Below are 15,577 nucleotides of genomic sequence, written 5' to 3'. Positions count from 1 at the left end.
TAATAGTGTTGTTAATATAGATTGCATTCTAAAAAACTGAAAGCATATATATGAAAAATTTTTGAATGAATATAAATATTTATTTAATTAAGAATTATTTTACTGTTGAAAAAAACTTAAAATTTTTGATTTTTCTATTAATGTTTATGTTTTTACTTTTTGATTTCTCCCGAATTTTATGACAAAACTGATTTTTTGACTTTGTTATGGCAAAAAAAGTTGATTGTTTGACTTTTTCTGACAAAAATTCGTTATTTCGATTATTTAAAGAATCAGCTTTGCCTATATGTTGCTATATATACATATATGGCCAAGACTGTTTTTACGCTTTAAGTGTTTTCTCTCAGTGTACAATAGCTAATATTTACAACGTTGAGAAAATTATTGATTAACCAACCATGCAAACAGCTGATAATACTCACCACAACAAAATGTGAAAACAACAATAAAAAATTGCTAAATCAAAAAATCCAAAATTTTCATTTACACAAACAATGAAAAAAAGATCTTTTTGTGATAAAGTGCGTGATGACAACAGAGAGTGACAATTGCCATTATACAAGGAAACGGATCGGTTGCTGTTTCGTTTATTATTTTTTAATTTAATTACTGCATATTAATTATTAATTTAATTTCGTACAAAGAAAACTATAGTAAAAATACCGCTGTCATTGTATGGAAATTCCTTCGGCCAAATTGTCATGTAACAATTGAAAATCGGTGCTTAATCGGAGTTATTATTAAATTAAATTTAAGGTATTTTATAATCTATCAATCTATAAAAAAATACAGTTATAAAAGTATGTAGAAAATATAATTTAGAATTAACTGTGCGAGTGTGTATATGTACATATGTATGTATGTTATATTGTGTGTATAATTGTCCATTGTGTTTCTGTTGTATTCCACAATCAGTCAGTTATTGGTGTGTCGAGCAATAAACAATTTATTGATACAACTTATGATTTGTTCTTCCTCATTTTAATTTTGTGGTTCATTGGTGTCCAATCTACAATTGTATATAAACCGTGTTGCCATAGATTTGTAATAAAAATAAAAATGTAAATAAAAAATACCTTTTCGACATAAATTAGTGTTAATAATCTAGTTAAATTTGAATAAATGTTTAATAATCTAAAAAATATGTATGTTAAAAGTTCCGGAGCTATTGAATTTTAAAGTTGAATTCTGTAAAATTATGCGGCAATTTCTAGCCGGTATTTTAGACACCACCGAGTGAAAAATGTGTGCACCCATTCAAAAGCTTAAAAACAACGATATTAGAAGAAAAGGGTTTTTAATAAAATATGCTCCTGGTAATCTTTGTTTTCTTAAATAACCATTTGTAATAAACTTTTAAATACGAAAACTACTGAAATGTTTTTTAATTATTTCAAATTACTTACAAATGTTTACTTGATGTATGATAAAATGTTCCTATAGTAATATTATCTTTCGATTTAGCATTTACATTACACTGACAAAAAATAACTACAAAAAAGAAAGTATGTACCTTTCTTTTTTGTTTACTTTTATTAAATGACTTATTATAATTATCGGTTTATAAAAATAGATATATGTATGTAAGTACGTACAGTTGCAGAGATTAACAGCATTTTTAATTGAAATTAACGAATGTCATTTATAACAATAAAATTATTTGAAAGATTTTAAATGATTTTTTTAACATCCATTTCAAAATCAACGCATTTTGAAATATAACCCCATAGATGCAAATGTGCGATATGAAATTTTAAGATTTAAATATAACTTCAATAAAATAATATTCAAAATTCAACAAATCGAAATGAAATACCTATTAAATAACGGTGAAATTAAGAAACACTCATTGCAAACAAAACAATAGCTTAAGAAATATTTAAAACACCGATTGCTGTGAAACTTGAGGCAATAAGTATTTCAATCAGACTTAATATTGACTTAATATATTGGCATTATTTGAACATAAATTCTTAATTAATTTGCATATTCATAAGCAATGTTTTATTTCAAAAAACAAAATATCCATACAAAATTTGATTTATTACCGTTTTTGTTATGAATAAAGCCTTAGAACTTAAAAAATATGTTGAAACATTATAAGACATATCTCATTCATCTCTTACTCATTTGGCAACACTGTGTGTAACAGTAATAGCTTTGTTGTTTTGTTATTATCAATATATTTGTAATCAAGTTTATCTATATATATATAAAGGAGTAGCGTTACTGACTGACTGATTCATCATCTCACAGCCCAAACGGCTGAACCTAAAATCATGAAATTTTGACAGTAGATGTGTTTTTGGTTATGTAGATCCACTAAGGAGGGATTTTTGGAAATTTGCACATTTACGGGTAAAAAGGGGAAAAACGGGTAAAACAGGTTTCCATAAATATCTTACATAATATTAGTGATACAAGAAAAATTTTAAATGCACCTGTATCTACTCTTAAAATAAGCAGATGGGTGTCTGGTACTTTTTTGAAATTCGTACTTTTAAGGGGTAAAAATGTGTAACAAAGGTGATTTTGGTACCTTTTTCAGCCCTTTATAACTTTTAAACTAATTAACATAATCAAATTTTTCTAAATATTTTGGATGCATCTCTCAAAATTATGAGACACCTGTTTCGTACTTTTTTAAAATTCAGTCCTTTTTGGGTGTAAAAGGGACAAAACTGTATTTATAGTACTTTTTTCAGCACATTAAGAAAACTTTTTCGGTTTATTGAATTATTCATATTAAATTACGGACTAACTCTGTAATATTTATTGTAATAAAATGTTTGCTATTTCACTGGGTAAAAAAGTACCAAAAAGGGGAAAAACGGGAAAATTAATTTTATTCAAACTCATTGAGCCAACTTTTGTAAAATTTCAAAAAGTATTTTATTTACTCACACAAAATAAGCTTTTGGTATATTATTTTGGAATTCGAGTACTATATAAGGACCAAATTCGAGTAAATTGTTTGGTACGTTTTTTAAAGCACAATTTTTCTGGAATAAATGAATGCAGATTTGAATCGTTTGAGTTTTATCTGTGATATATATAGATTTAATTACGGAACATTTTGTAAACTTAATTCTCGAAAAGTATACTTCTAAGCGAAAAGGGGAAACATTGTACTCTTTTTATTAGTACTTTCCACTTTATTCCACTTTTGGTACTTTTTCTTCCTTCAAATGATACTATATGTATGTTTTTTAATATGAACTGAAAACACATGATTTTTAAACATATACGGTCCTCATTGAATAAGATCCTTTAAGAGGCAACTTTTTAGTACTTTTTATCTCATAAATTGTAGTTTTTTAATTTTCTAAAATATTCAAAATATTAATTTTAACATGCATGGCCGTGATTGAAAAATATTCTGGAAGTGGGAACTATTTGGTACTTTTCTATTATTCAAATGGATTCTTTATAATGGTTAACCGGAACACACGGTCCTTATTAAATGAGAATTTATTGAAAGAGATCTTTGTACTTTTTCGTTTTTCCGATGGTACTTTTTGATATTTTTACGATATTGAACATAGTTAGGGTAGCGAAGCACCCAGGGTATGCTAGTAGTACATATGCACATTGGGATAACCTCATTTGTATAAAACAAAAATATTTTACAATATAATATTTAACTTGTAACTTTTAGCGACTTTCAAGAAATGTAATGCAAAAAGTAGTTAAAGGTAGAACTGGCCACAGTTTTAATGTCGAACCTTAAAATAGGCCAATTTATTTCAATTCATTTTGAATCCTGCAATATATGGAGGAGGTTTATCATTTATTAAAATTCTAGAATAATTATGTAAACAGAAACAAAATTTGTCAAAAAATAATTTAAAAAATGTAAAAGAGCAACTCAAAATCTATTTTATTCATATGAAACATTTAAAAAATTATTAAAGATAATTTTATTAACAAAAAAAACTTAAGTGTTTTCCTAGTTTACAACTTTTACCGCCATTTTCACCATCTCCTGTTATCGTTTAACTGATATTTATTCGTTCCGTTAAGACAACTTTTATATGAGACCTGTCAATATAACTTGAAGTTAAAAAATAACTAGATATGGTGAAAATGAGCGTTAATTTCATCAATTTAGTTTTAGATACTAAAGAACAAATTAAAATCAATTTTTAAGGGCTCCTCTAATAAACCTCTGCTAGAAGTATTGTCGTTGTCATTAATAACACTTTGAGACATACAATTTGAAATCAAACAAAACAATAAAATCAAAAATATACAATTATGGATGCTAAAGAGTATGAAGGCACTATAATAATATAGCTAACAGAAAAATAAATACGATATCTAAATATGTAAGTACACACATACATATGTACATTTATTTGCAATGACCATGGAAGACAACTGTATCGTTTCAAAAATAAGTAAATAATAAATTTGGAGGTTTCACTACTCCTTGGCCCGATTGAGTTGTTAAAACTGCTTAAAACCGCTTTTACAAATACATATTTTATTGTTTTTTCGCCAGTAATGAAAACACGTCACCACTTGAAATCAAGAATTCTGTTTATACGAGTGTTCATACAACAAATGTTCTATACGTAAATGCTAGTACATTAATACATACGAACGTACATACATACATACATACATACATACATACATACATACATACATACATACATACATACATACATACATACATACATACATACATACATACATACATACATACATACATACATGTATGTGAGAATATCGGTCAATACAAATTTACTTTTTATATTATTGTCTTATGTTGTTATTTGAATTTTATTTTTGTTTACCACTGTTTCAATATGAGTTCTCTTCCACAATATTTTTTCGAAATGCAATATATAAAGATCCCACAAAGACGTGAGTGATTGCTTTTCCATTCCCGATTCTTCCTAACGAAAATCCAACGCCATCAAATTTGAATCCTTTTTGTGAATTAATAAATAAACAGGTACAAAACTAATTGACTAATTAAAATAACGTATCATAATTTTACTTTAATAGATAGATTTTTTTGTTTCATATACTTTGGAAGGAAATGTTGATTTTATATGATACTTTTGTGACTGCTAAATTCATTCTTATTTTCTTTAAAAAGCCTCTTATAATAGACCTATATTTGTTTATCGGACGTAATAATAGTTAATTTGAGAGATTATTTTTCTTTAGTAAACAGGAATTGTTCATTTCCGAATTTTTAAAATTTTTTGTTTATTTTATTTCAAAGATAAATTAATTCTTTTTTTGGAATAATGAACAATGGATAGCATTCTTATTCATGAGTTAATTAATTTTACCACTTCAAATACAATCAAAATTTGGTTTTTATTTTCCAGTTACAATAATGTGGACAAATGCTTCATAATATTTTTAATAATTTTGCTATAAAGGAATATGATAATATTTTTGGTATCAAACGTAGAGAAGCAGATTATTTTTTATCATATCCGTGCAAAATAAGTTTTCTTAAAATATGCTCTGAAGCAAAATTTTTCAAAAACAAATTAACAGTTAAAAATCTAATTATTGGAATTAAGATAGAAGGCTTTAGGCTATTTAAATCCAAAATTATATTATGATTGGACATTTAGGGCCAATCTTTAGGTGAAGGATTAGGGATTAAATAAAAATTAATCCTCCATAGTTTTTCTGATAAAGATAATCTTTATTCTTTGGTTAAATCTGGTTTTATATATGTTTCGTGTTTTTCAGTTATCAGTAAAGTTACTTATTATCTTAGTTTAACTGAGTGTAACTGGCCAATTAAACTCAAGTTATAAGTGAGAAAACAGTGTTAACAAAAACAATAAAACAATGGTTTCGGAAGAACAAAAACTTAATATTTTAAGTAAATGGCAATTTTCTGATTTATTTTGTTTTATTTATTATTGTTTTAAATGTTTATTTAACATTTTTCAAAATTTTCCATTTTACAATAGTATTGTTTGCAAAAAAACAGTTGTTCTTTGTTTATGTTTTTGAGTGAAAAGTTGGCAATACTAACAAAGTTAACTGAGCTTAAATCTAAAACTGAAAAACACAATCATCGGTTAAAGTTCGTATAAATTTGTTCCGAGTTTAATATAACAAAAAGTAAAGCCTAGTTTAACTGAGGAGAAAGTTAATTTTGTTTGTTAGTATAAGCGCCCAATGGAGGTGGTTTAAATGTGAGCAAAAAATGCAAAAGTGTAAACAGCTGATGCCAAAAAAAATTAATATAATTTTTATTAAAAAAAATATTAAAATGTTTGATTTATCGATTAGTATTACTTATTGGGATTGTACAATATATTTTTGTTTTAAATTTAAGTTTTCATTAATTTTCATATTACATTCACAATTGTATTCTTCAAAATTTGACTTTAATGTCCACAATTTTATTCAACAATAAATGTATATATGATGCTAGGTACAATTGAACATAAATGTTTTATTATGAAAACTAAATACATTTTAATTTCTTAACAGGTGTATGATATTATATGTTCTGCCTAGCTAATTTCTTACTTGTTTTTAATTTGTAAAAATACTTATATTACAAAAAAATATTTTTATATAATTTAAAATATTAGCCCGAACATTAACTCCTGTAGTAATTATAAAACTATATCAACTTTACCATGTTGCATTAGATCTTATTTATACATTTTAAATGTTTTGTACGATTTTTAAAATTTCCATTCAATTATTTATTTTACTTCTTATCATTAATTACCAACATTTATAAACAATCCCTTTCTTTATCTCTTAAAAAATACCCAATTATCGTTGGAATAATCTCAACAATTTTTACTTTGGAGAGCATAACAACCTGCCGCATTTGTGTTACTACATAACATATTTTCGTATATTCCAAACATAAAAAGTATGATTAGACAAATTTATGTTTGTAAAATCTTTATAAAAAGAACATTCGAATAGCCAAATATATATGAAATGGCCAAAAAATAATAGATAATATAAAAGAATATATATGACAGCAAAAATTTCAGAACGAGTGCAAACAGAACCACTAAAGCTTCCCTAGAACTAGTTACGAGTTCTTAGATCAAATATATCGAACAAAAACATTAATATAAATGTAAAACTAATTTTCTCATAATATTTTATTAAATCTTAGGACCTTTTTGTTTGAAATTGCTATAAACTTCAGTTTGAAGGCAAAAAATTTCAAACTTTTAATCTTAAAATGTGAGAAAATTAAATATGTTTTCAAACAAATTATAATTTATTTGAAAGGTTTTTTCATGTTGGGAATATATCTCTGTACTAATAGACATTGACTCAGCTTTTGATTGATTGCGTTCAAATTTAATAGTTATTAAGTCATTCAGAATCTTTATAATTAAATTATGCTGTGATATCAAATGAAAAAATTATTGATGGAAAAAAATCAGAAACTTTATAGATAATATTATGAATAGATTTACCTAATAGAATTAATAAATAAATCGAATTGATCAATAACTACATATAATAAAAAATTGCCTATTATTAGATATTGAGGGCGGGTATTTGAGTTGGCAATCAAATGCCAATTAATTATCAGTTAAGTTAATCTAAAAATAAATTGATTCTGATGTTAATCCCCTTTGAGTACGAGATTAAACTTCGCAGTGTTGCCATATAAGCAAATATCACAGAAAACTTCAGTGCAAGTTAAACCTAATTTAACTGAGTTGTAAGAAACCCGCCCTGAGTATACAAAGACAACATTCGAGAATTAATTTTTAATTTAATCAATAATCCTTTACCTAAAGATTGGCCCTAAGAAAATAAATATAAGGAATGATCACGAAAAAATTTAAAAAAAACTTTTGGATGATTAAATCAAAATGTTGGCATTTATTAATGCCGTAGAAAGTGACTTAAGTAGCTTAATTATTCCAAGAAAACAAACACAACAAGTAGTTAATAGTCGCCTTACGGCATTTTCTTAAAGGGCAAATTTTGAGAACTTTCTGATGGAAAGAATTCAAACATTACAATGTCTTCACGACCTTAATGTGACAACTTCTACTAATGTGGAATCTTTAGTATATTCTACTTCTTCGAAAATGTCATGTTCAGCTCCAACAAGATTTCCAAGATTTTATATAAAAATAAAACAAAGAATATTTAATTTTATTAGAGATGACGATCTATTTTTATTTAAACCAAAATATTACCTAGTAGATGTTTTTTATAAGTAATATTGTGCTTGAGTCGTAAACAAATCAAAAGTGATTTATAATGTCAAACGAAACTAGCATAAATTTGGTGGAAACAATATTTAAGCACCGTTAGCAGTTTACTCTTTAGAATCTTTTAACAAAGTTGCAATAAAGGATAAATATTATAATATAAATATTATATCAAAATGGTAGTTAAAAAATTTTAACTTAAACACGTCATATATCTTGTGTCCAAACCAGCCCCATTTTTTGCGTAAATGTCAAAAATTTAAAAATCTTTCAATAATGGAAAGAATTTCTACCGTTAACAAATATAATGGTTGTTCTAATTGACTGATTAATAGTCTTTGCTTTATTTACAATAATAGGCACAATTCTATTTATCATATAGAAATGCCTATTGCTTCTGCTGAACATCATTCTGATGCGGTTCTACAATTCACAAATTTGCAACACAGTTGTCAACTGTCGACTGCGTCAAAAAATACTACGTCAAACCGACAAGTATTTTATACTCATCATAATAAGTCCGTACTCTTAGGGACAGCTTCTTTTAATGTTTTACATAATAACAAAAGGTATCAGGTACGTGCATTAATTAATCCGAGTTCGGAATGTTCGTTTATCACAGATCGATTACGAAACATTTTTAACATTTCCTAGCGTTCTACGAATGTTGGTATTTGGTGTCAGTAGTTTCAAGAAATAGTCGCTAATGACAATTTTATATATTTTTATAACAACTAGCGTAAACAAAGGAAGCTTCGATTTCCTAATAGAAATTAAATTAATAATTCAGATTATAAATATATGTATGTAAAATCTATAACTGTAAAAAACAAAACACCATCAGATATATAATGCTCACTCTTCTCATTTATAATTTTTTTCTTTTTTTGTTGTTCAAGCATATATACGTGTGGCTTTTGTTTCTATGTATTAGTAACAACTTTAAACGCTTATAACTCCCACAATTCTTAGCCGATCATTTGAGAACAAAATCCTTTAAAATGATATATTTCTTGCTAATATCGGATGTATACTGTAGGAGTAAATGGAGTCACAAAAAATCGCCTTGCCTATTAATTATATAGATTTCCAACATTTGTGTTATTTTCCTACTTTTTTCTTTTTTTGCATTTTCAATCATAGGTTTAAAAAACTCTATTAACGAACTGTCACTTTTATCGCTTTCTTACTCTCTCGTTGTAAGTTTTCAAAAGTTTGCAAACGGAATACAGTAACAATTGTTGCAAATTGTCACAAATTGTTACACAATTGTCGAATACAAGTAGATCTCTTATCAGATGTTCGATTGTTTATTAAGTAAATTGTTACAAATTGTTACACAAATTATCGAATACGCGACAAATCTATTATCAGATTTTCGATTGTTTATAATGTAAAAAAATTCTCAACTCGAGAAAATACCAAATAACAACTAATTTCTATGACAAAGTTAATGATTGTGCACACTAGGTTATTTTTTCTATTTAAATACATTTTTTTCTGTTCTGTAAAATTGCGTATAAACTTAATATTTATTTTTTGTATTTTCAGATTATGGATAAGGACAAAGTTATTAGTAAGAAACAAAGTTCCGTAAATAAAAAACTTAAAGTAAATGGCGCAAACGATACATGTGATAAAACTAGTAAGTGCTTAAAACTCATAAACAATTTTATTTTCAAAACACCTTCTAATCGCCTTATTCATAAACAACTTTTTATGTTATTAAGGGTTTTTAAAACTAAATTTCCGTACGAAATTTGATTTATAAAATCTGAAAGCAACTTCTTAATACGTTTCCAGCGAAAAAGATGAATGCTGATAATATGAATTATTAACAAAAATGTGCATTTTATCAAACAATTAAAAAATTACATAATTTTATTAGATTGTACCTTTTGAACTTTGAAAAAAATCTTTCAAAAATGTATACCTACCAGTTTTGTTTTTATAAACGTCAAACTAAAAATCAAGTTTTCTCATATATTTGACGCATGCTTACACAGTCACGAATCTTAGCCTCTTGTTTGTCAGTTCACTGTCTAACTCACAACATCACTACATTGTTATTTAATTATGCATTAAATAAAGATTTTCGGACAAAACAGAAACTATTTTCTGTGTTTGAAAGAAAAACAGATGCTAATTTTAAGAGTAACTAAAAGTAATTGAGACTTTATGTGGTAGTCATGGAAGAGTAACTAGTTATGTAAGTACAAGTTAGTATCGAGTTAGAAACCGTAAAACGTCGTGAATATTAATATGAACGCAAAATTAAAAGAAACTACTTTTGCCGCCAAAATATTAACTTCTATTTCGATTATTATAGACATTTTGAAAACTTTTCAAATTTATATTTTTGTTTTTGTAGCAAGTCTATTGAATTCTAAAGGCGATGGTATTGAATATGATTTAGTGCCTCCTGATGGCGGCTGGGGTTGGCTCGTATTGGCTGGTTCGATGATGGTCAATATTTTAATACCTGGTACTATAAAAAGTTTTGGTGTCCTTTTTGTAGAGTTCTTGGAAGCATTTAAAGCATCGCCAGCAGCAGCTGCATGGATTCCAGCATTATGTTATTTTTTATATAGTTCTTTGGGTAATAAAAAACAACAATATCTCCAATATGTTATGTACTATAAAATTATACCGTTTCATTTATATTGTAGGTCCCGTTTCAAGTATTCTTTCTGTAAAATATTCGTTCAGAACAGTAACGATATTAGGAGGTGCGTCAGCCGCGCTTGGCATGATAATATCTTTCTGGGCTTCATCGGTGGCTTACTTATATTTAAGGTAATAATAACTGGAAATTAAAAAAATATATATAGTAAATATTCCATAATTACTATGTAGCTATGGAGTTTTGGTTGGCATTGGGGCAGGCCTGTCATTTCCGCCAACAGTTTATATTGTAACATCTTACTTTGTTAAACTTCGTGGACTTGCTAATGGACTTTGCATATCCGGTAGTGCATTGGGCTCTATTATTTTACCACCAGTTTTAAGATGGCTTTTAGAAACGTACGGATACAGGTATGAATATAATACAAATGAAATTATCTATGTATGTACACTTATATTTTGTAAACTATTATAGAGGCTCAGTACTTATCATGGGTGGTATTACTCTGAACGTTTTCGTGGCGGCCATATTTTATGAACCAGTCGAACAGCATATGGTGCGTGTTCCTAGAGCAAAGAAAACGTTGGATGACATTGAAGAGGAGGATATAGGGATAGTACTTAAATTTGAGACAGTTGATGAGACGAATGGAGAGGCAGACATAATGCACAACGATAGCACAGTTAATAAACAAATAATACCACAAAATTCACCGCCAATGCAATATCCAGATTTACACAATTACAATTTAGTTGGGGACGACCCACAATTTGTTAGAAGTGCTTCAGCAACCGTAGTACAAAATTTTGGTAAAACTCAAGAAGAATTTAATAGTTCATCATCGTCACGCATACGAAAGGTTAGCACACCAGTACGACTGCCACAAAGAAATCAAACATTCACTCCAGGCCAATTAAATTCACAATCTTCTTTATATGCTGTACCAGAAGCTGGGCGTTCTAGTCATAAACTTGAACGTCTTCATGCTTTGAGGAATAACTCGAAAAATCGTCTTTCACGTCGATCCCCGTCAACCAGTAGTTTCCAGTACATAAGTACACCTTATCACGGTAGTACATTGTCTTTTCAGCCAAAAGAATTTTCTTCGCATCTTTCATTGCGATCAGTGGCAAGTGGTTCTGGTGTCAATGCAAACGTTAGTAACGGAATGCTGGATAGTACTGGAAATATTGACCAGGAATCTGATGCTGGTAAACGCACAAAGTTCTTTGACCTAAGCCTCTTGAAGGATCCCACATACTTAGTAATACTGATATCAAATTCCACGAATGCTATCGGTTATACCAATTTTATAATTCTTCTTCCGGCTTATGGAATTGCACTGGGCTTTGACAAGTCTTTAGCTGCTTATCTAATATCGATTGTCTCGGCAACTGACCTTATTGGACGCATTGGTGGTTCAGCATTATCAGATTTGGGTTTCATACCAAAGACTTGGTATTTTATAGGCGGCTTAGCAATTTCAGGCATAAGTTTAGCTGTTTTACCATTCTCAACAAGTTACAGAATGGTCAGTTTTTGGTGTGCCGTTTTTGGACTGGCTTCAGGGGTTTATGTTGGCATCACTGCGGTAATAATGGCAGATATGCTCGGAACGGAACGTCTAACATCATCGTATGGCATAAGTTTATTTGTAAATGGCATTTTACAATTAGTTGGCCCACCCTTGTGTGGTCTTTGGTTCGAAGCAGTTAATACGTACAGCCCCCTATTTCATACACTCGGTCTTATACTTCTTGCTGGAGCAAGTCTTTGGAGCTTTATGCCATTCATTAATAGGCGCAAATCAAAAGAAGAAAATTACGAAGAAGATTTGCAATAAATTACTTAGCTATTTTGCAATATAAATAGTTTTCAAAACTACAAGAACAGGGCATAATATTTATTATATTTTTTTTATATTATTTTCTCTTATTCTATCTGTATTTTCCTATATTATGATGGTATAATCATTGTAAAGCTACGTTCACACCTATCAAAAGTTTTATGAAAATCACGTGACCTACAAAAAATCTACTTTTTGACTTTGTTAAAATAAATATTTATTTACACAAATTTAATACATATTTTAAGATATTACTATAGAATGTCGTTATTATTGATTTCGATATTATTTGCAATTACAAAAATCATGTACGATTAAAAGAAAACGAATACAAAAATAGTGGTTACGTCTTTTCCAAAAAAATATTTGTAGGGAGTGATCGTACCTTAAGAAAATCATATGTACGTACATAGTACATATTACGCAGGATTTATGCAATTTGTTTCATTAAGCTTTGTACACTAACAAAGCTTAATGAATTCTAAGTCATATACAAATAGTGTATATGACAAATTATATGTGAAATTAAATGACTTTATGTCCATCAACGTACTTATTAATGTAAAAACAGACATAAAAAGCTTAATTAAATGAAACAACGAATCGATAACTTACAGTTTAAAAGTCGTCTGTTTCTATATCTTTAGGCAATTTTACTTATTTTTTTCTAAAAACAATAATATTTCAATATGTAAGTAAGTAAATGATTTTCTAGAGTATTATATCATCAAATTGTTTGTTTTTAGTACTATATGTAGTGTATAGTGATTGTCTTCATGTAAATTAAATTTAGCCTAAGTTCAAATAGTTAATAAATATTTTGTATACATACTAATAACAAAAATATTTCATCTATATGCTGTCTGTAAGTAGGTAGGTATATACTAGGGTTGTCAATTATTCGCGTTTAAAATAATTCGAATAGAAACTTACAGTAAAAGTTTTTATTCGAATAATTTAATAAAATATGTATAAATAAAACTTTTCAAATACCTCTAAAATCTTAAGATACGGAGAAAAGAAATGCTGAGTGCATTAATGCGTATATAAGTCAGTAACTTAGTTTAATCTCAACCTATTTTTATTTTATTTAACAATATTCAATAACCTAGAGTATATGCCATGAGCGGTTACAAATTTCTACTTAACAATACTTCTTTCAAGATAAGCCACCCACCATCACAATTTTATTTTATGTGCTTTTTGAGTTGCTAGAAACCATATCTATGTCCCTAAAAGGATTTTTAACGTTTTATGGTAATTTGAGGGTCATGCTTCTTTTTCTATTTAAACTATAAGTAATAAATTTTATTTCATTAACTCGATATGCCACATATGGGCATTTCCACCGTAAAGTCCATCGTGGCTCAAAAACTAAAAGTCATCAAAAATAAAATTTCAACTTCTATTATTATAGAAAAATATTTAAATTTTATTATATTAAAGACCCCAAAGCTTTTCTTAACCACTATGATGAGTAATCGGAATTAAAAGTTACAATAATATTTCAGGCATATTTTTGCACCTTTAGTAGCATTTGCTTTTAATAGTTTTTATTATTTTAAAGGCTAATATTTAAACGGACTTTTATCGGAAAACATTTGTTGAAATAATAGTTATCTTAAAACATGCAAATATAAAAAGATAAAGATCCTTAATAGGCAAATTTTTGGTTTTCTTTCTTTTAAATGTTACGTTCGTCACGTTGAAACAGGATTTATCCCGATAACTTTTTAGTTGGCATTCAGAAGTCTTCAAAACTTTGAATCTAAATCAAGTTTAGTATATAGAACTCAATTTAAAAAAATTATTCTAAGCGGGGTTATTTTTTATAGAATTTCAAAGTATGTCACGTCACATTACATAATTTTTTTCAAGTGCAACCTTCGAATTGTGAAATATTGTTACTTAAAAAGATGTGATATTTATGCAATTTGTGGATATAGGTGATAGTTATGATTTTTAGTTGATAAGTGGAAGAAAAAGCACAGAAATTCAACAAATGATATTTTTAAGAAATGTATGGAAAAAAGTGAATTTCGGATATCGGCTTTATATGGGCGTTATGACCGATTATTGTATTATCATCAAAAGGGTCAGTAGATGTACATTTGGAAGTTTTCTGTGTGTTTGCATTATCAGGATGGCGAAATTTTAGTTATATATCCAAGTTTATGGTTATAACAAATGTGGGCTTTGTATGGAAGCTATGCCTAATCATGGACCAATTTTTAAAAAATAGGATGAACGATTTTTGTGTATGTCAAAATTATTTGTGTTGAATTTTATGGTGATATAAGCATTTTTAAAAGTTTTATGTTAATTAATGTTAATTCTTATATTATTCTTATACGGAAGCTATTTTCAACTAAAATGTTATTAAATAGTCAAAATATTTCTCCGATTCCAAAAACTTTCAACAATGTCCGTCCAAAATAAATCTATGGACTAATTAATTTTCAATAATATTGCAAATTTCATCATTGGGAATTTTTGTCACATCACGTCACGTCACACATAAGGGCTTGTACAAAAAATCTGAAAACAATTTTTAGTTCTAAAAGCTGAAAAATAATCAATAAATATTCCAAATTACAATAAAAAAAGGTTTTAACCAAATAGCCAGGTGAAACTCGCAGATTTTTAATTTTTGTCAAAAAAGAAATAAGCAACTTCTATTTCTGTCACATCACGTCACGCACCACAGTGGTATAGGAAAAAAAAGAGGGAAATAATTCGGTAACTTCTAAACGGTTAATCCGATTTTAATGAAATTTGGTATGCACAAAGAGGAGGTGTTGAGGACCCCCCGCCAGGGGCCCGGCGGGGGGTCCTCAAATTAGGACACCTCGGCTATGTTAAATTTTTAAAACGATCTTATTTCTTCATTTGAGTTCCGATTTAAAAAAA

The 15,577-nt window shown here is 27.9% G+C and overlaps 1 protein-coding gene across 1 annotated transcript; it reads left to right on the top strand.

The window, feature by feature from the left end:
- Window positions 1-460: 460 nt before the first annotated feature.
- Window positions 461-13,505, top strand: LOC111679119 (monocarboxylate transporter 13). Its single transcript, XM_023440619.2, has 6 exons — window positions 461-756; window positions 9,747-9,840; window positions 10,567-10,794; window positions 10,865-10,991; window positions 11,052-11,231; window positions 11,296-13,505. The coding sequence occupies exons 2-6, from the start codon at window positions 9,750-9,752 to the stop codon at window positions 12,662-12,664; spliced, it is 1,995 nt and encodes a 664-aa protein (XP_023296387.1). The 5' UTR covers window positions 461-756; window positions 9,747-9,749; the 3' UTR covers window positions 12,665-13,505.
- Window positions 13,506-15,577: the final 2,072 nt, after the last annotated feature.

This window comes from Lucilia cuprina, chromosome 2, assembly GCF_022045245.1.
Source record: "Lucilia cuprina isolate Lc7/37 chromosome 2, ASM2204524v1, whole genome shotgun sequence".
Classification (NCBI taxonomy): domain Eukaryota; kingdom Metazoa; phylum Arthropoda; class Insecta; order Diptera; family Calliphoridae; genus Lucilia; species Lucilia cuprina.
This window is presented reverse-complemented; position numbering and strand designations above follow the sequence as displayed.